The 22,519-nt window shown below is 49.5% G+C and overlaps 3 protein-coding genes across 11 annotated transcripts in view; 2 read left to right on the forward strand and 1 right to left on the reverse strand.

Moving 5' to 3' along the window:
- Positions 1-6,879, forward strand: part of NBEAL2 (neurobeachin like 2) — a 34,292-nt gene extending 27,413 nt beyond the window's left edge. For 7 of the 8 annotated variants that reach the window (XM_079935755.1, XM_079935758.1, XM_079935757.1 and 4 more), the window contains 13 exons: positions 32-129; positions 200-316; positions 941-1,030; positions 1,117-1,226; positions 1,395-1,567; positions 1,681-1,775; positions 2,033-2,149; positions 2,246-2,404; positions 2,481-2,629; positions 2,978-3,113; positions 3,198-4,097; positions 4,664-4,739; positions 6,744-6,879. In XM_079935755.1, coding sequence (XP_079791881.1) covers positions 32-129; positions 200-316; positions 941-1,030; positions 1,117-1,226; positions 1,395-1,567; positions 1,681-1,775; positions 2,033-2,149; positions 2,246-2,404; positions 2,481-2,629; positions 2,978-3,113; positions 3,198-3,299 — 1,346 coding nt within the window. In that variant the 3' untranslated portion in view covers positions 3,300-4,097; positions 4,664-4,739; positions 6,744-6,879. The remainder of the gene's footprint in view (positions 1-31; positions 130-199; positions 317-940; positions 1,031-1,116; positions 1,227-1,394; positions 1,568-1,680; positions 1,776-2,032; positions 2,150-2,245; positions 2,405-2,480; positions 2,630-2,977; positions 3,114-3,197; positions 4,098-4,663; positions 4,740-6,743) is intronic. The other variant, XM_079935756.1, reaches the window with a different exon arrangement.
- LOC307192956 (death domain-containing membrane protein NRADD-like) lies at positions 4,259-7,063 on the forward strand (the record flags this gene model as incomplete). The annotated part of the gene is made up of 4 exons (XM_079934331.1): positions 4,259-4,262; positions 6,190-6,379; positions 6,499-6,641; positions 6,744-7,063. 4 exons carry the CDS (start codon positions 4,259-4,261, stop codon positions 7,061-7,063), a joined length of 657 nt encoding a protein of 218 aa, XP_079790457.1.
- Positions 7,064-10,299: 3,236 nt separating this feature from the next.
- Positions 10,300-22,519, reverse strand: part of SETD2 (SET domain containing 2, histone lysine methyltransferase) — a 112,446-nt gene continuing 100,226 nt past the window's right edge. For both annotated transcript variants that reach the window (XM_079935765.1, XM_079935764.1), the window contains exons 18-21: positions 19,615-19,726; positions 13,382-13,462; positions 11,425-11,526; positions 10,300-11,075 (exon numbers count right to left, since the gene is read on the reverse strand). In XM_079935765.1, coding sequence (XP_079791891.1) covers positions 10,914-11,075; positions 11,425-11,526; positions 13,382-13,462; positions 19,615-19,726 — 457 coding nt within the window. In that variant the 3' untranslated portion in view covers positions 10,300-10,913. The remainder of the gene's footprint in view (positions 11,076-11,424; positions 11,527-13,381; positions 13,463-19,614; positions 19,727-22,519) is intronic.

Here is a 22,519-nt window from a genome sequence, read left to right on the forward strand (position 1 = left end):
GACTGCCCTGCCCTTCCTGTCTGATGCTCAGGGGCCGTGGACCTGGACCAAGTGGCAGATGAGCGGGAACGGAAGGCTCTGGAGGGCATTATCAGCAACTTCGGGCAGACACCCTGTCAACTGCTGAAGGTAAGGCCAGCTTGGAAGACAGTGGTCAGGGATGCCCTGGCCACGGTGCTGATCGGCCACTTGCCCACAGGAGCCACATCCAGCTCGGCTTTCAGCTGAGGAAGCAGCCCAACGCCTTGCACGTCTGGATACTAACTCACCTAGCATGTTCCAGCACCTGGACCAGCTCAAGGCCTTCTTCGCAGAGGTGAGAGGAGGCAGGGTCTCGACTTCTTACTTTGTGAAATTCGTTGAATCCCACTGTCCTTACCAGCCTCTTGGGGCAGATGGAAAACCTAAATCAAGGTGACTGATGCTAAGACATCTTAGAAAAAGAGGTAAACATCAGAGGAGATGGGAGTGCGGGTGGGATGCCTTCTTCGTGAGGAAGAGTCAGGACAAGGTGTTGACTCACCTGACCATCCTTAGGGTGACCAGAAGGAGGGAGTCCGGCCTTAGATACTCTACCTCACCTTCCTGTCTGCATCCCAGAATGCCCCCAAGTCTGACGTGTTTAGGCTCTTCTCTCCTCCTGCTAGCAGGCTCAGAGCCGTGGAGTAATGGGTTGGGATGACCACAGCTGAAACCAAGCTTGACACCCTGGAAGGATCTTCCTTGTCCATCTGGTTTCTCACTCACTTTCTGAGACGCCCTGAAGGCACACTGGTCTCTGATGCCTATTCCTCTGAGAGACCTCTGTCTGTATGATGCCTAGCCTGTGACCCCTGGGGGCTGAGGGCCAGGGACTGAGTCGTGTTCCAGGGAGCCGGTAGTGTAGTGAGAGCCCTAGCTGGCTGCTCAGGCACAGCTAGCCTTGCTCCGCTCCCTGCAGGTCATCAGTGATGGCGTGCCCCTAGTGCTGGCCCTGGTTCCCCACCGGCAGCCCCATTCCTTCATTACCCAGGGCTCTGCAGACCTTTTGGTAAGTGTACTGGGCCGGGCCCCATCTCAGCTCCAGCCCCTTTCTGACTCTGCCCCAAACCCACCTCTGTCCCCTCTTGCCCGCAGGTGACTGTGAGTGCCAATGGGCTACTGGGCACCCACAGCTGGTTGCCCTATGACCGTAATATAAGCAATTACTTCAGCTTCAGCAAAGACCCCACCGTGGGCAACCCCAAGTAAGACAGAGGGCTGTGGGCAGGGGTGGGCTCTAAATACCCTGCACCCCAAGTCATCTCCCCACCCAAACAGAATGCAGGCCAGCTGCAGGCTCTGGCCAAGATTTCTGAGGGCCTGGGTTCTCCTTTGTGGCCTGACCTCACCTGTGGTCCTCCTCACTGGGTCAGGATGCAGCGACTGCTGAGTGGCCCTTGGGTGCCAGGTGGTGGTGTGAGTGGGCAGGCCCTGGCAGCAGCCCCAGACGGAAAGCTGGTGTTCAGTGGCGGCCATTGGGATGGCAGCCTGCGGGTGACGTCACTACCCCGGGGCAAGCTGTTGAAGCAGCTCAGCTGCCACCTCGGTATGTGCAGTCTTGGACTCGGGGTGTGCAGGTGGGAGTAGGGTTCCAAGGCTGGCCAGGGAGGGGGTAACCACTTTGTTCTGCTGGTACCCTCCCCTCCCCTCTCCATTCAGATGTAGTAACCTGCCTTTCACTGGACACCTGTGGCATCTACCTCATCTCAGGCTCCCGGGACACCACATGCATGGTGTGGCGGCTCCTGCAGCAGGTATGCTGGGTGGCAGCCGTCCGGGGCCCCCATAGTCCAGATCTGCAGTCCGTCTGCCCCTCAGTGGGCCTCTCCAGTCCTACCCTGTTCTCTTCTCCTTCCCTCTGCTACCATGAGCAAGTCTGGGGCTCCACAGCCCTCCAGCTCTCCAGCTTTGGACAAGACCTTCAGTTTTCTGAGCTTTAGCCTTCTCACTCACTCAGGGGCCAAGGTAGTGGGAGGCCCCAGTCCTGAGCCAGCTCTGGTGTTCCCCACAGGGTGGTCTCTCGGTGGGGCTGGCATCAAAGCCTGTGCAGGTCCTATACGGCCATGAGGCTGCAGTGAGCTGTGTGGCCATCAGCACTGAACTTGACATGGCGGTGTCTGGATCCGAGGTGTGTGTATGCCTGTGTCCAGGGGAGGCTGTTTGCTGGGCACTGCCCCTGGAGCTCACACACCCCTGCCTAGCACCCTAAGCTGCCTTCCTGCAGGATGGAACTGTGATCATCCACACTGTACGCCGTGGCCAGTTTGTGGCCGCACTAAGGCACCCAGAAGCCACGTTGCCTGGACCTGTGTCCCACCTGGCGCTGGGGTCTGAGGGCCAGATCCTGGTGCAGAGCTCAGCGCGGGAGCGGCCGGGGGCCCAGGTACGGGAAAGGGGCGCCCAGCCAAGATAGGGGTGGTTGGGATTCTGTCCTTGCTGACACCTCCTGCTTCCTCCAGGTCACCTACTCCTTGCACCTGTACTCGGTGAACGGGAGGTTGCGGGCTTCACTGCCCTTGGTAGAGCAGCCCACAGCCCTCGCGGTGACGGAGGACTTTGTTCTGCTGGGCACAGCCCAGTGTGCCCTGCACATCCTCCATTTGAACAAGTGAGCCCCACTGTTTATGGGTTTGTGATACTTCAGGGTGGTGGTCATTGGCCGAGGACACTAGGAGGTGCCCCCGTGGACCCACATCCCCTTTACATGTCTGTGGACACATTCTTCAAGGCCTGTCACCTGTCCTCCCATCCCCCAATGGGGAGCTCTTGCCCTGGGCCTCCTTTAGCCACACACTTGTGGGAGGTCCCTTTCTGTGTCAGGATTTTAATCGAGTCATCCTTCAAATGAGGACTGGGAGGTAGATGGGAGAATGGAGAGACATCTATCTGCTGGATCAAAGCTTCCTTGTAGTTGCGAGTTCGTATATATATATCCCCCCTCCCTCCCTCCCTCCAGACTGCTGCCGGCCGCGCCTCCCCTGCCCATGAAGGTGCCCATCCGCAGTGTGGCTGTGACCAAGGAGCGCAGCCACGTGCTCGTGGGCTTGGAAGACGGCAAGCTTATCGTGGTGGGCGCAGGGCAGCCCTCTGAGGTGAGGATGAGGGCCGGGAGGGCCTCGAACGGGATGGGGAAGCGACGGTCCTGGCTGACCCCAGCCTGCTCCTGCTCCTACCAGGTGCGCAGCAGCCAGTTAGCGCGGAAGCTGTGGCGATCCTCCCGGCGCATCTCCCAGGTGTCCTCTGGGGAGACAGAGTACAACCCTGGAGAGGCGCGCTGACAGCCTGCCCTGCCCCGCCGCGCAGCTCCGCCCCCAGCGGGCTTCGCCCTGGGAGGGCCCCGCCCAGGAGTCCAAGGAGAGGGTGACATCCAGCCCACACTCTGGCAGGGGGTGGGCGGGGCCCCACCTCTGCCCAGCTCAGGGATTGGTGGGCGATATCACTCCTGGAAGTCCCGCCCCTCGCCGGCAGAGGGGCCTCCCGGAGGAGTCCCAGCGCTGGCCTCAGCAGCCGCACAGCACTTTTTGCACAGCCTGGGGTGGGGAGCCCAGGTTCCCAAGCCCCGTCCCGGCAGAGTACAGGGGCCGGGCCGTGGCCTTAATCCTAAGGGCGGCCCCCCGCTCTCGCATCTCCGCAATAAACCTGGACTAGTTTTGTAGCTGTTCCGCCTCCAAGCATATGTGCACGCGCGGCGTCTCAACCCGCCCTGGCCACAGCCCCGGCCTAGCGTCCTCCTGGTCCATGAGCACCTGCGGCGACCCGTCCCCTCCCCAACCACACCGCCCTAGTCCCTAGGGGCCCCAGCTGCAGTTTCTCCGGCAGCTGCACGCTCAGTCCCCCTCCGGGCTCACCTCCAGGCCTGTGTGCGTTCCGGGGCCGGGCGGGGCAAGACCGTGGGCGGCCCCGCCCACTCGGTGTCCAGTCCTCCTCCTGTCTGCGCCGCCGCTTTAGTCTCGGGCGGGTAAGAACCTGGTATCCCCAGGGACTCCACTCTGTCTTACCGGCCGGCCCAAGGCCCGGAGGCCCCGTCCCGCCCGGCTGAGCAGATCCTGGGACCCGCGGAGGGTCGACCCCCACAGGTCAGGAGCGGGTTGGGGACACGGCTTCGGGTCTTTCTGGACGGAGGGAGCCAAGGCTGCCTCTCTGCTCCCCATTTCCAGACCCGAAATCCTGTGCGGTTGGATTGCCTGTGGGAAGTCGGGGTAGTGTGTGCGTGTGTGCATATTCTGTGGGCCTCGAGATGGGTGTGTGTGGGAGTTGGTAGAGGCTCCAGTCCCACAGCTCGGGGTGGGTCGGGCACAAGGCTTGGCTGTCTCTGCGACCGTTAGTCACAAGCTCACCCGCCAACCCGGATCCAGAAAGGGCCCCTTATGTGGTAAGTGACACAAATGTACATACACATCCTTCAGGTGGCAAGGGTCACCACAGCCTCAGTGCCAGGCCCACTTGCCGACTGTGTGCTTTACCATACACATGGGCCTCTGGCCTTGTGGAGGGAAGTGAGTTTGGAGTGCCTGGGTTGGACCAGGTCGGATGTGGATGTGGGGGGAAGTGAGTTTGGAGAGCCTGGGTTGGACCAGGTCGGATGTGGATGTGGGGGAATTGGAGGACCTTCCCCCAGGTCTCATCTCTATCCCTTTTCCAGGCAAAGTCCCCTCCTCTGCCCAGACCAGGGTCTCTTCCCCAGGCCTCAGGAGGTGGGTCTCAGCAGGATCAGCCTTGTAAGTACAGATGGGTCCTGGATTGAGTGTTCTTCAGGTTTCTGGCCTCCAGGCCCTCTCCAAATTCCCAGATGAGAAAGGACCAGGGGGAGCCTCTGGGCCCACATGCCATCTGCCCTTGCTGAACCCACCAAGGAACCCTCCTGTCCAGCCCCTGAGCAGGAGGTGAGGGCTGGACACTGACCCTAGAGGCAGGAGTGGGAGCTTAGTCACTCCGGGGACTATGCTGTTGCTGACAACTCTGGAAAGCCTCCTACCAGCTAGTAAGTCTCTACCTGGCTCTGGCTTAGATGGGGATGGGAGTCTCCCTGTGCTATCCCTGGACTCAGACCAGGGGTTTGCCATGGTCTTTGAGACAGGGTGGTTTCCAGTGTGCCCTTTCCCATCCAGAGCTGCAATATGGTCTCCTCCAGCTTTGGCCAGCTGGGGCCAGCAATATCACTTCCACCCCATTTGACACTGGAGGAAACTGGTCCAGATTGGTGACTGGGGAGATTGGGGGGTAGGTACCCAGTCCTGGAATGAATCAGGATGAAGTGAGCCAGGAAAGCGGGACAGACTACCCCAAGGGACTCCTGACTTCAGGCTTGAGGGATTTCCCCCATGTCCCTATACACAGCCCCTTCTGGACTCAGAAAAGTCTCCCAGCTCCTTTTTCTGAGTGCTGCCCATGACATTCCAACCCCTTCTCTAAGATGCAGCCACTGGGAGCACTGCTAGCTGGCAGAACCATGCTTCACAACTCCAGCCACAGGGAAGGCACGGTGCATGTGGGTTAAGTACTTCTTGATCCAGATTTTGGGCACTGAGAGGGTAGGATGAGAGGTGTCCATGGGCCCCTGGCCTTGCAGGCCATACACAAGTCCAGTCACAGGCTTTGGAGTCCCTGTTTCTTGTGCCCTGCCTGCACTGGATTGTGGGGACAACTGGCCTGCAGGCAGAAGTTAGCAGCAGCATTTACTTGCCTTTCGGATCAGTTTTATTTTGCAAAAATCTACAAGGTCTCCTCTGCAAAGAGGCTCCCACAGGGACCAAAATGAATCAGTGTGCTCTCACAGTCCAGAGTTGGTGGGGGAGACAGGACACAGCTTAGTGCCATAGTAGGCAGAGGAGATGCACCAGGAGCCAGAAAAGGGAGCCTGGGAGAGATCAGGAAAGACTTCCCAGAGTAGATTTCCTGCCAGTTTGTCAGATGGCAAAGGTAGACTAGCAAGAGCAGACGTCTGGAAGCCCGGAGAAGGTACATCTGGGAAGGGCTAGGTGTCCAAGCGTGGCGAGCCAAGGGGAGGCTGTGGGAGATGAGGGTGGGGAACGAACCAGTCAGCTTTTGACGCCACGGTATGAACTTTCGACTCTACACAGTAGGGACTATGATTTCCAGTCTTTCTAGCAGCAAAGTCTACGTCTGCTGCCTCCTTGCCCCTGACCTTGTCTGTCCTTTCCTCCACAGATAAGTCCCAGAGGGAGCAGGACAGGGACAGGGAAGGGGTGTGGGCAGGGGCAGGGGGAGCCCTGGCCCCCGGTACCTCCTGCTCATTCCCCCCTGAGCCTCCAGGGGCCTCAGGCAGCAATATCCCTGTCTACTGTGCCCTCCTGGCCTCTGTGGCCCTCAGTCTGCTTGCCTACGTGGCCTTCAAGTGGTAGGTGGTCTGGGCATCGCCCTCTGGTAACCTCCCTCCCCATCTGGGCTCCCAACCAGCTCCCTGTCTGTCTCAGTGAAGGCTGGAGCAGGTTGGCAGGTTCCCCCTGCTCCCCGCAGCTGGTGCTCACATAAACAAAGACAGCAGTTGGCCAAAGCTCGGACTGCAGAGCTGGGGGCCTTCAACAGGGACCAGATGCTTGGGGAGAGCAGTGTCTTCTGGGACTCTCCTAGCAGCCTGGAGCCCTGTGTCCCCAGCCAGGGTGAGCCCCTTTCCCCAAACTGTAGTCCTTCACACCTACCTAGCTCTGCCCCACCACAAAGCCTGCCTAACCCTCATGTGTCCCTCATGTCTCCCATCCCAGGGCTACATCCTGAACTTGGCTGCCGGCTTTACCTCCATCTCCCTTGGCAGCAGCAGGAGGAAGTGGAACAGCTCCTGGAGGCGTCGGGTGAACCTGACAAAGGCTGGCGGGGCCTGGCGGGCCACCTGGGCTACCAGGCTGAGGCAGTGGAGACCATGGCTCAGAGCCAGGTGCCAGCCTACACCCTGCTGAGGTACTGGGCTGTCCAAGAAGGCAGTGGTGCCACCCTCAGGGTGCTAGCAGATGCGCTGGCTGTCCTGGGCTGTGAAGATGTGGTCTGGGCCCTGGGCCCACTGGCTGAGGACTGCTCCGTGGTGTGACGCTCCACAGCCTGGCCTCTCAGGGAACCTGCTCTGGTGCTCCCACCACCCCCAGCTCATACACCTTCCCTTTCACGGGCTTCCTGGCATTGGTGACCTCGGCCTGCTGTTCTGGGGGGACACGGAAGATCCAGGCACCACTCACCTCCCCTCGCCCTACATTCCTCCAGGACAGGGACCAGGATATTGGGGGGAGGGGTTGATAGTGAGGAGCAGTCCTGCTCTCCTGATCCCCACTCCACCCCCTCTTACTTAGCCTCAACTGTTTTTTCTACTTTTGTATCCCATATTAAAGGCAACTTTGGACTACTGGCCTGGCTCTGTCTGGTTCCGTGGGCCTGTGAGACAGTTGGATAGCTATGTGGCAGAGGCCCAGAAAAAGGATGGGATCCCTAGAAGGTGGGAAAAGCCCCTGAGTTGGCAGGCAGTGTGTTCCCGCAGATGTGTGAGCTCTGCGGGCAGAGTGTATGTAGTTCACATCCTGCATCTGCCATTCACTGGCTGAATTGTGTTAGGAAGCATTTTACCTTTTTGAACTTCAGCTTCCTTAGCTGGAGAACAATAAATAGACTGGCACATTCAGAAGCCTCCCACCAAGACTCACAGGCCTTGGGTTTGAGACCATTTTCCTGACTTGTGCTGTGACTAGCCTCAAGGGCTGGAAGCCTGCCCCACCCCTAGGCAGAAAGCAAGAGGCAGTTCCGAGGCAAAGTGAACTGCCTCTGAACTGGTCCTGGGAAGCTAGTTACCAAGGGCCTCAGGTCATCTCCAGGTGAGGAAAAGGAAGAAAGTGTTCTTTCAAGACCCATACTCCAGACTCGAAGAGGGAGGTCCAAACATGCTTCCACACAAGCCAAGCACAGGTAGGTCATCCCACCTACCTGAGGGGCTGCTGAGGACAGGGCAGCTGCAGCCAGACCACCTGCACCCCTCACATATGCCCACCCTGAATGGAGGAGCAGGCAGGTCAGTTACTGTGCCTTTGGAGGGAGGTGCTAAAGCAGACAGGCCCCCACCTAGGAAGAAACAATGGCTGCCATCCTGGTGTCCATCAGGATCAGGGCACTTAAGAAGCACAGTCACCTAAACTCAGGAGACTTGGGTCCAGTCATGATCCAGAGGCCCGGGCTAGAGCCTGTCCCCTAGCTGAGATGTGACCTGCATTAGCTGTTCTGTGAGTACCAAACTCATCAGACTGCTGCTATTCCTACGCCTCAGAGTTTACCAGGGCTGCTTAACCCTGTAAATCTTATACTTAAAATCAGGGCAGGTTTGGAGCCACCATCATCCGGAGATGAAAGGAGGAAAAGCTTTGGTGTTTGGTCAGCCATAAACAGGCCAAAGCACTGGAGACATCACACCTACTTTGGCAGGGAGGTGGCCAGAGGGTTATCAAGGGTTAGATCAGCAATGAGGGTGAAATCCTGCATTGAGAGGAATGAACAGGTCCTGGATTAGCCGGTAACTCTCTTCACCACTGAGGGGATTTGAGCCTAAAGGTTTCAAGGGGTGTGTGTTTCAAGATCTTCCCCTCCCAAACTCCAGAGGAGGTAAAATAACTGAGAATTCCTCTGCAAAGAGGTCCTTTCTGAAACTTGACAGCTCTCTGGTCACCACCCTTTAATGAAAGGCTACCTAGATTTCCTTGGAAAATCTGAAACCTGGACCCTCAGGTAAAACTATGAGTTTGACTTGGTTGCCAGCAGCAGTGCATGTGGCTGCACCTCTGCATGGGAGACCTACCCAAAAGAGAAACACTTTCTTTTAATGTGCTCAAGCACATTAGTTGAAACATTTTCTTTACTGTTAAGGGTGGGGGGGGGGGGGGCGGGGGACTTCCCTGGTGGCGCAGTGGTTAAGAATCCGCCTGCCAATGCAGGGGACACAGGTTCGAGCCCTGGTCCGGGAAGATCCCACATGCCGCAGAGCAACTAAGCCCGTGCGCCACTACTCCTGAGCCTGTGCTCTAGAGCCTGCGAGCCACACCTACTGAGCCTGCATGCCTAGAGCCCGTGCTCTGCAACAAGAGAAGCCAGCATAGTGAGAAGCCCACTCACTGTAACAAAGTAGTCCCTGCTCGCCACTAGAGAAAGCCCGTGCGCAGCAACAAAGACCCAACACAGCCTAAAAATAAAAATATGTGCTATCAACATTTCAAATGTTTAAAAATAAATAAAATAAAATGTTAAGGGGGTTAAATTAGGGTCCCTCCATTTGATATAATAATGTGCTTGAGTTAAACAGTTTAAGGCTGCAGTACCATGGGAAAATACTTTGGCTACATTGTTAAATAGCATGTCTAATGATATGTCTTTAAAATAGGTGTTTTTCTCCTCTTTTCACAATTTCTTAGTACAAGGATATGAGATGAGTTACTGAGCCTCTCTGAACCTTAGTCTCCTTATCCGAACAGTGCCAATTCCTGTGCCTCCAGGTTGTGAGGATCAAAGGAGCACAACTTGAGCTCTAAGTGCCCAGCAGGCAGTGACTGTTCCAACTGCTGCCCACCCCATCCAGTATCTGGCGGGTCACAGCCTCTTCCCCAAGGGCATTGCTGCAATGAGCAAAATCACCCCGGTGAGGAAGAGATGGTACCAGTCTCTGCAAAGATGGGCTGGGCCCCAGGCTGGCCTGAAACCTTTGGCCCTTCTCACTGCCCAGACAACTGGTCCATCAAGGATGGGGTGTGTCTCCACTGAGCTGTGTCCTCCAGAAGATGTCTGTTCTCATTACTTGAGCACTGTACCCCTTTATCGGGGTACTCCCTCTAGGATCCAAGCCCAGTGTCAGAAGGCATGGTGGGGAGTCAGGGAACCCAAACATCAAATGAGCATTCCTGTGGGCTCTGGGAACTCAAGTCTCTGGAGGGAAGAGGTTCATTCCCTTTCACCAGCCAAAAGGTACAAAGGGGAAGACAAGTGCCTTTCTCTTGACTGGCTTATTACCCAAAGTAAAGAAGCCCAGCGCCAGAGAGGTCACAGGTCCACTTCCTTTGCTCAGGAATGCGTGTGTAAGATGCCTACCTCAGTCACAGTGGGACCTGTGGGGAAGACCTGGGATAAACTCCAATCTCAAGAATTAATTTTGGACTTCACACACCTATGGCCACCACCTCTTTTCTCTCTCAGTGCCAACACTATATACAAACATGCTTGACTAGCTTTTAGGGAACACACCTGCCAAGTTCTTTAACTGATTTTATTTTTTACATAAAAAGTTCAGTAAAAATTGGATAAAGTAAAGTGATTTTAAGCAGTAAATCAATCTTATCAACATAGCACAAGGCTGGCCGAAACCGCAAGGCAGCCTGCTCTGGAATATTTACATGATAACAAATTAAACCTTGCAGGAGAACTTAAACCATCCTTACAAAGTCTTCTGTGATCCTAGCACGCAGAGGCTTAAAAGCAAAACAAAAACCAAAAACCAGGAAAAAACAAATTATTTTCAATATATTCACATATACATTAAAATATAATACAGATCGTCAGGGTAAGGGGTTGTGGGTGGGGATGCGCATGAGTCTGTGCGCTGACAGCACCGCCAAGGAGGAGACCCAGGCTTGAGAGTGGGCTCAGGCCTGGCCAGGGTCTCAGAAGGGAAGGTCTCAAGGGCCTAAACCCTTGCCTCAGATGGCCTCTACCAACAGCTCACAACCAGGGACCGCTTATTGTAGATGGAGCTCATTTTTGTGGCTTTCAGTTGAAATCTGCAGGTTTGAATTCCCCAGGGTGATGTGTCATCAGTAGCACAGCCCTGACAGTGGGGTGGGGAGAGAGGGCCCACGGGATTTCTTCTCCCCAGAGTCTCTCCTACCAGCTTGCCCGTCCTCCCACCCTGGCCCTGCAGCTCACTCTAATTCAGTGTCCTCTTTGGGTTTGTAAACAGCCCCAAACTTCTGCATGTACTTCTTAATGTACTCCTTGGTTTTGTGTTTCACATTCTCATTGCACTCCAGGTCCTCGGGGTTCTTACAGTACTTCAGCTCCTTATTCATAACGCCGTGAGTCAGCTGTCCAGGACACAGGAAGAGAGATCACAGCCACCAATCAGAGTGGAAATGATTTGAGGGGGGAAGGCCAGTCTGCTGCCTCAGGCCCCTTCTCACAAAGACTGGGAGGTGAACTGGAGGGGGAGGTTGGGACAGGCTGGTGCTGGGATCACCAGAAAGGGGAAGCTCAGCTCTCAGAGAACCGCTACCATCAAGTAGGGTACCCTCTCTTCCCAAACCTTCCCCCTCTGTTCCTGGGTCTCCAGCCTGGGCATGTGTCAAGGAAAACTCACTTTTTATGATGAAAGGGGCCTTCTAGGACGGTATAGTTTTCCCAGAACATTGTCAGACCACAAGCAGGGGGGAATACCTTGCGAGCTAGGTGTTTGAAATCTTCAGTTGTGGTAATTCTTCCCACTTTGCAGTCAGGTTTCCGGTAAGGGTTCAGGCACTGGACGATGAACTGGGACATCTACAGGTATGGGGAGAAGAGCACACTGCTCAATAGTCCAGAGAAGGCAAGAAAGTTGTACTGAGGAAATACTTAGAATAGGCAGTAAGCCGAGCCAGCCAATCCTTCCCTTTCCCTCACTCACACTAGCTGTTGTGGACAGAAGAATGCCAGTATGCCAGTGGGGTATAAGAGAAAAGAATCCTGGATCAGCCTCAAGAGGGAAAGGGCTCCCTTGGATGGACTTAGCAAGCCTCACTTGCAGATGGAGGGACAGAGCAGCAGGACTCCACGCTGAATCTCATGGCAGCCCCAGATTTCAGCTAACAAATCTCATGTTCTTGGCATAAAGAGACTGTAGCTAAATTCTCTGGCCCCTGGAGGCAGGGCAGAGAGGGCCTTTCTGTGCTACCAGGAGGCTCAGTGACTCCAGGAAATGCAGGCATTTTGTTACTGAAGGCTACTTAGATTCTGTAAGTGTTGCACTTCATTTGATTCATACTACATCAATGTGAAGCAGAGGGACACATGATATGGCAGCTGGTTGGAGAACATCTGGGGTAAGACCCTTTTCAATACACAAATTCCCATGTCCTCCTGAGCTATCTCTGTAGTGTCTGTCTTACCCAGTGGCTCTCAAAAGAGATCCAGGCACAGGATTTCTGGAAGTATTTGTGGCGCTAAGCCACAAAGTTGACCCCAGGGGAAAAAGGGAGCGAGGAGGTGAGTGATAGCCACTCACCAGGGAGCACCATGAACAGGGTCTACCCATCCCTGAAAGTCAGTGAGTCTTCAGACATTCAAAGAACAAGGCTATATCACAAGGTAGGCACTAAATAAAAAGCTGCTAGTTGGCTGGGCTGAAATGCCAATAATCACAAAGGGACAGTGAGAAACTTAAGTTTTAACTCTAGAGAAGGCTTTTACTCAAAATTTTTCTGTGGTCTCCTGTTTCCATACTCTCTCCCCTCAATCCACTTCCCCAAATAAAATAGGGGATTTCATTATTCCCAGCTTAAAATCCTGCAATACTCCCTGCAACTCACAGTACCAAGCAGCACAATACTGTGCAGCCTCATCTTCCAACACCCCTCACATACCGGGTGCTACAGCCCACAGATTCCCTGAAAGGGATGACGCCTTCTTCTGCCTCTGTACACTCTACTGCCTGAATTACAACCCTCCTGATCTATCTGGCTAATTCCTACCCCTGACTCAAGTGCCTTTCCTGACACCCAGAACAGAGACCTCCAGGCCCTATCATGGCACATTCCTCACACAGCTGCCATTACTTTTTTTTTTTTTTTTAATGCCATTACTTATTTACAGGTCTACCTCCTCCAACAGACTATGAGCCCCCTCGGTGAACAAAGACTGGAGTTTAGAATCTGGATGCCCTGAGGCAGAAAAGGTTAGTGTCCCGAGAGCTGTACTGCACTTCCAGCAGCATAAAGACGAGCTGCTTTCTCCCAATCACTTGAGGATTAGGCAGCCACCAAATGAGATATCACAGAAAAAGAAACGGACTTTGAGCCAGAGGCCCGAGTTCAAGTCTTCTGTCCAGAGCTTGCCTTCTCTAAACCTCAAGAGCTCCTCCACCAGCATAAGAGGAATTACAATTCCAGTCTTGCCTACCTCACGCGATGTTGTGGGGATAAAATGATATAATGGATATGAAAGTGCTTATTATCCCACTGTAAAGGACCATACCAATATGTCATCACATAACAACTACACAGTCCAATCACAGAAGCAAAGGAACACCCAAAGGCAGGGCCACCTAGTACTACAAACAGCTGTGCACACTTAGGATGAGAAAGAAAGGGTCTCAGTTTAAGCCTTCAGAATGTAGTGTCCACATCCCACCAAACCTTACCTCTTTTCTGAATACTTCTTTGCTTTTCTTAGCCAGCTCACTGGAGGTGTCTGCTTCTGCTGTCTTAGGCTTTTTAGAGGTCTAGAAATGGAAAACACCACAGTGTGGGAATGAGAGGTCAGGTCAGTGATGCCCTGCTCTTCGAGAACCTCCCTTCTTTCCCGCAATTGGGATGCCTCACTCTTGGTATTAGAATCTTAAAGGGACATGGCCTGGAGTCAACTTAGCTGCTGTTACCACTCTCACTTCATGTTTAAATCTTGTCATCTGGCACTGGCCTCGCTCCTATAAACCAAGTTCTAATTCTCTACCCTAAGTGAAAGCTACATCCTTGATGTAGTTAAACATTTGTTTCAGGGTCACCTTCTCTGCAGAGAAATGTGCTGTGTGATTTGGACCACTCAGGTCCCTGTTCTGAGCTGCAGTATCCCACACTGTCAAGAGAGGCCCAGACTCAACGGGCTCCACCTCTCCTGTCTCTGACATTTTAGGACTCCTGGACAAAGGCAAAATGATTTAGCCACACAACCATGGTCCAAATACCATGTTCCTCATCCAAGTCCCCTAGACTGTAGGAGACAGTCTCAGCATGCAAGAGAGGCTCCTTAAAGGTTGGTATCCTCGGTTCAGGAATGGAAAGACTAAAGAGGTATCAAGGTGTTGCGGGGGAGGAGATGAGGGTCATGCAAGTCAGTGAACAGATGAGTAGATCCTAAGACAGAAGATACTCTGTCCCAAGATGCTAAGATGATGACAAACCTAGGAATGCTCCCTTCCAGCACTGCAAGGGGGAGGCTGCCAGTCCCCCTGCCCCACGCCCCCTGCCTGATTAGGCACTGCTGAGAGGTGAGAGGTCAGCAGCCCTGGCATTCAGAGCACCTGGCATGCAAGGCCACCTCCCCATACCTTTGCTCACCACCAGTCATCAAGCCCCTTCCTAGTAAATGTACTTCTCCATGGAAAAGATTATGAGCATTCCCCTTTGAATGCAACTCACTTCAGATGGATGTAGAAGCAGTTGGCATTACAGGTACTTCATTTTTTTGCTAGCTGCTTAGAGCACAAAATTTTTTCAACCTACCCCCATTTCTGATTCCTCTCTTTCCAGAAACAGTATGAAGGTGCTGGTGATGAAGGGACTGTTCAACTCCCTCTGCTCTGGACTGGCTCCAGAGAAAGGTGGCACTCCCCTGGCTTCTGGGCTTCTATACATCAGCTTTCCCTGACTTGTTATAAAAGCTTTGCATATTTTCTACTTTTCTACTTTCTTTCTGTGGCTGTGGCAGCAGGAAAGGGAGGGCAGGGTAGAAAGAACATACAAATTCTACCTCTGGTTTTAGGAAACAAAATGCAAATAACTGTTTTCAAATGTTTTGCTTTGAGATTTTGTGGTTATTTTTTCTAGCAGTAGAGAGTGTAGCTGTGCTTCACAATAAGACCTCATGTAGCATGGGATCAAGAATTGCCTGAATAAGCCAAGGTAATTTCAACACACCCTCAGCTGCTGTCTTGTGGATCTCAGAAATGAGTAGCAGCAGCAATGAGTACAGAAAGCCCCTTAAGGTATAACAATGATCTCAAGGCTCTGGCTCCTATAGAGGAGGCCAGGCTCTCAGTGAGGGCACTGTGTAAACAGGAATGTTCTGCTTCCCTCTGAACGGGGTATGTGTTCAGAAAGCTAAATAATTCCAGTGCATTTCTAATTTAATCTCTGACTTGGTGAGGTTGTAGGGCTTTAAAAACACACAATCCCCTGAGCTCTCTCTAGGAGCTTTCCTGGTCCAGAAGAAGTTGAGGTATCAGAAACACTACACATGATTCAACCTAAATTCTACAACACACGAACCTGGTACACACCAATTAAAAGGTTAAGAAAGAAAGATCCTTGAAAATAATAAAAACTCAGTATATTGTTTTGAAGTTGCCGCCACCTTTGCTAACAAAAAGAGCAAAATAATTTCAGTTTGGTTCTAGATCAGGCACTATATACCACACCTTAGTTTGTCAAATGAGGCATGGGAGAGGGGGTGCAGGAAGTGAGAGGACAGGAACAAATCATCTCTACGACACTTTCAAGAAACTGGCAGGCCATTCCTTGCCTCTTCCATATCCACTTGTTTGCTCAGCCCCAAATGATGCCTCTCAGATGCCTTTGCGTGCATCTTCAACATCTCCATTCTTAGTTCCTCACTTTGCCTAAACTATTAAAATACTCTTCAATCTGATCTCCAATGCTACCAATCTCACCTTTTCAAACGGGCCTGTTTCACTCAAGGAACACATATTTGATTGCCTGTCTTGCTGCTTTAAAAGCATCCACTGGCTTTTAAGCATACAATAATCACATTGGTAGGACACCAAGATCTTAGACAATTTAAATCTGACCTACTTTTCCATATTTTTATCTTGCTCACTACCTACCCCATATGTATCTAAATTCTCACCATAACCAAATTATTTTTATTGTTCCCTATATGGGCTCTGTCTTGTACTGACTTTATACCTTTGCAAAAACGGCTTTATTTGCCCAGAATCCTCTTTTCTGCTCACCTTAGCTATAGGTAAAATCATGTTTTCTGTGACATATCACTAGTGCATTTTCTTAGACCATTAATCTCTGTGCTCCCATAGCATTCTGTACATACTTCTACTACAGCAATTATCCCGTTGTGTTCTTGGTTTATAGATGTGGTTATTTCCTTAGATTGAACTTCATGAAGATTAGTACTCAGATTTATTTCTCTTTCTATCTGTGATACCTTACACAAGGCCTGTGAATTACTGAAAATTTACAATGTTACAGTCTTCATCTCCAAGGGCTTTAAAATCTAAATGAAGGCCCTAAAGATGGGAAAAAAAAAAATTGGAGCAGAAGGAATAAACACATAACCCACAGGCATCCTTCTCCTGTCTGAGATGCTAGCTAGGTGAATACAGTAGTAAACTGGTTAGGAAGGTTAGATCCAAATAAGTCCCTGGCTATCCACGTCACACTAGGTCCTAATGATAGAGACAACGGTCTAGAAAGAAATCCAAAGACTGACACCTCAAGCCTTTGACTTGTGCATCATGGCAAGGTTGGTTGGAATATCAAAACTCATTTGTTCCTTCATAAACTATCAAAGGGTTAATAACAAAACAGATGACTTCATTTATATTTTCTCATTAGAAATACAAGAAAAGGTAAAGCTGACAAGTCAGAGACAAAAGCCTAAGAAGCTAAGATAGAGAGTGAATGAACATCCAGATAGTTTTTTACTGGAAGCACATGACAGTTATGGGTTTTTTTCCCCTTAGGTACCTGTCTCTATAAAAACTCTCCCACAGAAACTTCCTACACTGCCAGTAGAAATGTACAATGATATAGCAACTTTAGAAAACAGTTTGACAGTTTCTTAAAAAGTTAGACAGAGACAGTCTAACTTTGATCCAGCAATTCCACTCCTAGGTATCTACCCAAGAGAACTGAAAATGTATGTCCAAAGATTTGTTCACAATTGTTCATATACCATTATTCACAACAGCCAAAGAGTGGAAACAACTCAAATGTCCATCAACTGGTAAATGGATAAATAAAATGTGGCACATCTAATACAATGGGATATTATTCAATGCTAAAAAGAAACGAGCTACCAAGCCATGAAAAGGCATGCAAGAACCTTAAATGTATATTGCTAGGTGAATGAAGCAACTCTGAAAATGCTACATGTCCAAATATGTGACATTCTATAAAAGGCAAAACTGGAGAAAGTAAAAAGATCAGAGATTGTCAGGGATAGGGATGGGGATGGGGGGAGGCGGGGAGAGAGGATGAGATGAATAGGGGGAGCACAGAGATTTTCAATGCAGTGAAACTATTCTGTAGATGATAATGGTGGATACATGCCATTATACATTTGTCAAAACCCACAGAATGTACAATACCAAGAACACTAATGTGAACTACAGACTTTGAGTGATAATAATGTAGATTCACTGATTGCAATAAATGTATCATACTCCGGCAGGCTGTTGATAGTGGAGGACGCTATGCATGTGTGATGACAGGGGGTGTATGGAAACTCTGTACTTTCTGCTCAAATTTAAAGGGAACCTAAAACTGTCTGAAAATAAAATATATTAAGAAAAAGAGGTATATAAGGACCTTTTCAGACAAACAAAAATGAGACAGCTCATCACAATTAGACCTGAAATACTCAAAGTATTAAAGGAAATTCTTCAGACTGGGAATTCCCTGGTGGTCCAGCGGTTAAGAATCCGCCTTCCACTGAAGGAGACACAGGTTCGATCCCTGGTCAGGGAACTAAGATCCCACATGCCACGGGGCAACTAAGCCCGCAAACCGCAACTACTGAGCCCACGTGCCATAACTAGAGAGAAGCCCGTGCACTGCAACGAAGAGCTCGCACGCCTTAACAGGAAGATTCCTACATGCCGCAACTAAGACCTGACGCAGCCAAATAAATTTTTTAAATAGTGGATAGAATTTATAAAAAAAAAAAGGGGGGGCTTCCCTGGTGGCGCAGTGGTTGAGAGTCCGCCTGCCGATGCAGGGGACGCGGGTTTGAGCCCTGGACTGGGAAGATCCCACATGCCACGGAGCTGCTGGGCCCGTGAGCCATGGCCGCTGAGCCTGCGCGTCCGGAGCCTGTGCTCCGCAATGGGAGGGGCCACAGCAGTGAGAGGCCCGCGTACCGCAAAAAACAAACAAACAAACAAACAAACAAAAAAAACAAAACAAAACAAAAAAGGAAATTGTTCAGACTAAAGGAATGCTAAATATGATGCTGAAGAAAGAAAAACATTTCCCCCAAAGTGAATAAAATATAAAAGGAGGTATGGATTTGTTTCCACTTTCCTTCTCATTCCCATTCCTTCCTTCCCTCTTCCACCTCTTTCCACTGACTTAACTAGTTAAGTGTCTCTTATTTTCAAAATTAAATACTATTCAAATCTTAGAGCATAGATATATTGTCTTTGATTTCATTCAAGACACCACATCCTTGGAGACAGTGAGTCCTGTTCCAAGTGGAAAAGGATAAAAATTTTTAATTCAAGCATTGAGAGTCACACTGATTCACATGACCTCTAATCCCGATTACTCTCTTGTTAGAAGGAGAGACGAGGAATAAGCTCTCTTTCGCTTTACTCTAGAATAGTATTTCCAAAGTAAAATATCTCAGTTGCAAATCTTAAAAAAAGGGGGGGCCCAGTTATACTTTTTTGGTGAGGTGTTTTTTTTTTTTTTTTTTTTGCGGTATGCGGGCCTCTCACTGCTGTGGCCTCTCCTGTTGTGGAACACAGGCTCCGGACGTGCAGGCTCAGCGGCCATGGCTCACGGGCCCAGCCGTTCCGCAGCATATGGGATCTTCCCAGACCGGGGCACGAACCCGTGTCCCCTGCATTGGCAGGCGAACTCTCAACCACTGCGCCACCAGGGAAGCCCCTTTGGTGAGGTTTTAATGCAACCAGTTTAACTTCTTTCCAGACCCACCAATCCCAAAATGGCAAGACATTAAAGCAAACGAAGAAAGACTGCCGTTAAACAGAAAAAACACACTTAAAAGAAACATAACATTAAGAAGAATGCTGTAATCTACAGGGAAAGAGCTAAGATATATTAAAGGAAGTTATAATGGAATAAGAATACTATGATTCTATTTGTATGTTTAGAATGAAAAGAAAGAAAAACACCTGTGTGTGTTTTCCATAAAGGTCTCGAAGAACATACAACAAAGCAAGGTTTTGCAACTTTGGCACTACTGACATTTGGGCCAGTTCTTTGTTGTGGGGGATTATCCTGTGCACTCTAAGATGTTTAGTGGCTTCTCTGGCCTCTGTACACACTAGAAGCTAGTAGAATCTCCACAGCTGTAACAACCAAAAATATTTGGTTGTTAATAACCAAATATTATCAAAAGTCTCCCGAGGAGCAAAACTGCTCTTGGTTGAGAACCTGTGCACTAAAAAGTTAACAGTATTTATCTCCAGAGAGGGAAGTATGATGAAAGGAGAGCAACTAAATAGAAATTAAGAGCTTTTATTTTTTGTTCTAAATACTGTACTTCTGTATTGTTTGGACGTCCTACCACCCCCAAGCATTTTTTTATATGCATAATTCTCCAGAACAATAAGAAAAATAGAATTCCAAGATAACATGGCTACTGACTCTACAAAATGAGAAGACAAAGAATCCCAAATGATCAGGAAACATATCTGTAAGCCACACTCACCTTCATGGGATTTTCATCATATGTTGGGGTTCCCAGGTCCATCTCAGCTTCATGCTCAAGGCTGGCATCATCTCCTGGGCTTTCCCAAGTAGGAGGATCCCACTGAGTCTGCCTAGAAGAAGGTAAGAACAGCCATGCTGTCATGGCCAGAAAACAGAGAACTCTGGCATAGGTATCTCTGCTCATATATACATAACATACAACATGCAATGAAACAGAACAAGTCAGCTCCATAAGACAGAGACATTCTTCCCAGCAGCAATGATTCTATCCCATAGACATACATTGTTTTTAGCCCACTGTTCTTCTGTAGCCAACGCTGTGGCAACATTTGCTGGGTATCAAAGACAACAGTAAAACCAAACATCTTTGTCTCTCACCTGACTATTAATGTCCTGAAAACAGGATTCAGCAAAGTCTAAGGAAAGTACATGGAGTAGGTGCCTGCCTATGCCACCCCTATGCAGGTGATCAATCATGATTGTACCTGGAGCAAAGTAAAATAAATCACAACACCCTCCTCACAATCCTTGATCATGTGAGAAAACCGTTCCTTGCCTTAGGAGTCTTCTTGTTTGTAGTTTTGCTCCTCTGGCTTGATGACTTACAGCATGGAAAAGATGTACAGGTTAAAAACTTGTGCCCTCTGCTAAAAATATTTTCAGCTGGCTACAAAAAAAGAGTTCAACCACATTAACTCTTTGCATGCTTCTTTTTTTTGGCCACGCCGCATAGCTCTTGGGGATCTTAGCTCCCGACCAGGGAATTCCCTCATTGCATGTTTATGGCTGTTTTGAAAGTTAGCAGGCAAAGATGGTTTTGTTTTTGTTTTGTTTTTAAAGCTAGATCTGTGAAGTAACATGTGGAAGTAAGGAAATTCTATTCAGGAGTCAGAAGTCAGCTGTCACAGGAAATGCTCTAAGGGGAATCACTTAAAACGTCAAAAGCCTCCAAGAAGCTAGCGACATATCTGACAGGTCTATCCTGCCATTACAGTCTTGTGCTTTCCTACCACAGCAATCTTTAGTTAGCAACATTAAAGGCATTTGATGTAAATCAGTTTTGCAGATGATTATGAAAGTAGGTTTATCTCTGACCGACAGAACTAATTATAAAATGGGCTCAAGATTTCTATTGTAATCAAAGAAGCACAAGCAGCTGTGGGTTTTATTATGGGAATTAAACAGGAGGTATTATGCTCTTAGGTGCTAGCTAAGGAAAACCTTGAAAAAAAGATGGAAAAATTACACACATAAATAAGAAATATAATTTTTTTTTTTGAAAAGTGATAGTCCATTATAAAGCTTGCTTTGGTATTGAAAAAACAAAGTTCTGGTAAAATTTGCAGACACTGGTTTTTAAAGTCACAACTTCCAGTCAGCAGCATAACAAGGGCTTGTTTCTTTAGGTTTTTTTTGGCTGCATTGGGTCTTCATTGGTGCGCGCGGCCTTTCTCTAGTTGCGGCAAGCGGGCTTCTCATTGCGGTGGCTTCTCTTGTTGTGGAGCACAGGTTCTAGGCATGCGGGATTCAGTAGTTGCAGCACGTGGCCTCAGTAGTTGCGGCACACGGGACCTAGAGCATGCAGGCCTCAGTAGTTGTGGCGTGTGGGCTCATTAGTTGTGGCGTGCGGGCTCTAGAGTGCAGGCTCAGTAGTTGTGGCACACAGGCTTAGCTGCTCCACGGCATGTGGGATCTTCCCGGACCAGGGATCAAACCCGTATCCCCTGCACTGGCAGGGGGATTCTTAACCACTGTGCCACCAGGGAAGTCCCAAGGGCTTGTTTTATAAAGGTATTTTTATGGGAATAATGAAGACCTTTCTAAGTAGAATACATAAAGGGAAAATATTTGACTGCATGAAATTTTTAACTTCTTCACGTCACAAGACATTACAAACAAAAACATTTGCAATATTCTTTTTTTTTTGGCGATACGCGGGCCTCTCACTGTTGTGGCCTCTCCCGTTGCGGAGCACAGGCTCCGGATGCGCAGGCTCAGTGGCCATGGCTCATGGGCCCAGCCGCTCCGCGGCATGTGGGATCCTCCCAGACCAGGGCACAAACCCACGTCCCCTGCATCGGCAGGCGGACTCTCAACCACTGCACCACCAGGGAAGCCCTGTAATATTCTTGATAAACAGATTAACAATGCTGACAGAAAATGGGTAGATGCCCCAAACAAGCAATTCACAAAAGATACAAATAGCCAATAATCTAATGAAGACGTTCCATCTCAAAAATAATTGAAAATAAAAATAAGATTTCTCATCTACTATTTTACATGAGTTAAAGAACCTACATGAAGAAAAAGGCACTTTTGTGTACCTTTTGTGGGAGTCTAAATTGGTATGATTTTTTTTTAATGGTAAGCTGACAATACTTATCAACTTAAAATGTGTATCTCTTTTGATCAAATATTTTGCCTCTAAGAATCTGCCTGAAGAAGGCAGTAAGATTAGTGTTAGTGTCTGTAAGGATGTCCAGGTTTAGAGTTATATATAAAATAGTGAAAATCCATCAATCAGGGTGGGTTAAACAAAATTTGGTATAGCCATACAGAAGAGCAGGGGTTAGGCAAACTTCTTCTATAAAGGATCAGAGAGTAAATCCCCTTGACCTTGTGGACCAAATGATCTCTGTCACAACTAGTCTACTGTCATTGGAGTATGAAAGTAGCCATCAACAATTCCTAAATAAATGGGTGTGGCTGTGTTCCAAAAAAACTTTATTTACCAAAACAAGTAGCCCATTGACATAGTTTGCTGAGCCCTGCAACAAATAAGCAAGTATTAAAAATAATGTAGTTTTTCATTAATTGGTACAGAAAGTTCTATAAATAGATTGGTAAACAAAGCAGATGACAAAACATGCACCCCAATAACTCACATTATATACCAATGAATA

The sequence above is a fragment of the Stenella coeruleoalba genome, assembly GCF_951394435.1.
Source record: "Stenella coeruleoalba genome assembly, chromosome: 10".
NCBI classification, from domain to species: Eukaryota; Metazoa; Chordata; class Mammalia; order Artiodactyla; family Delphinidae; genus Stenella; species Stenella coeruleoalba.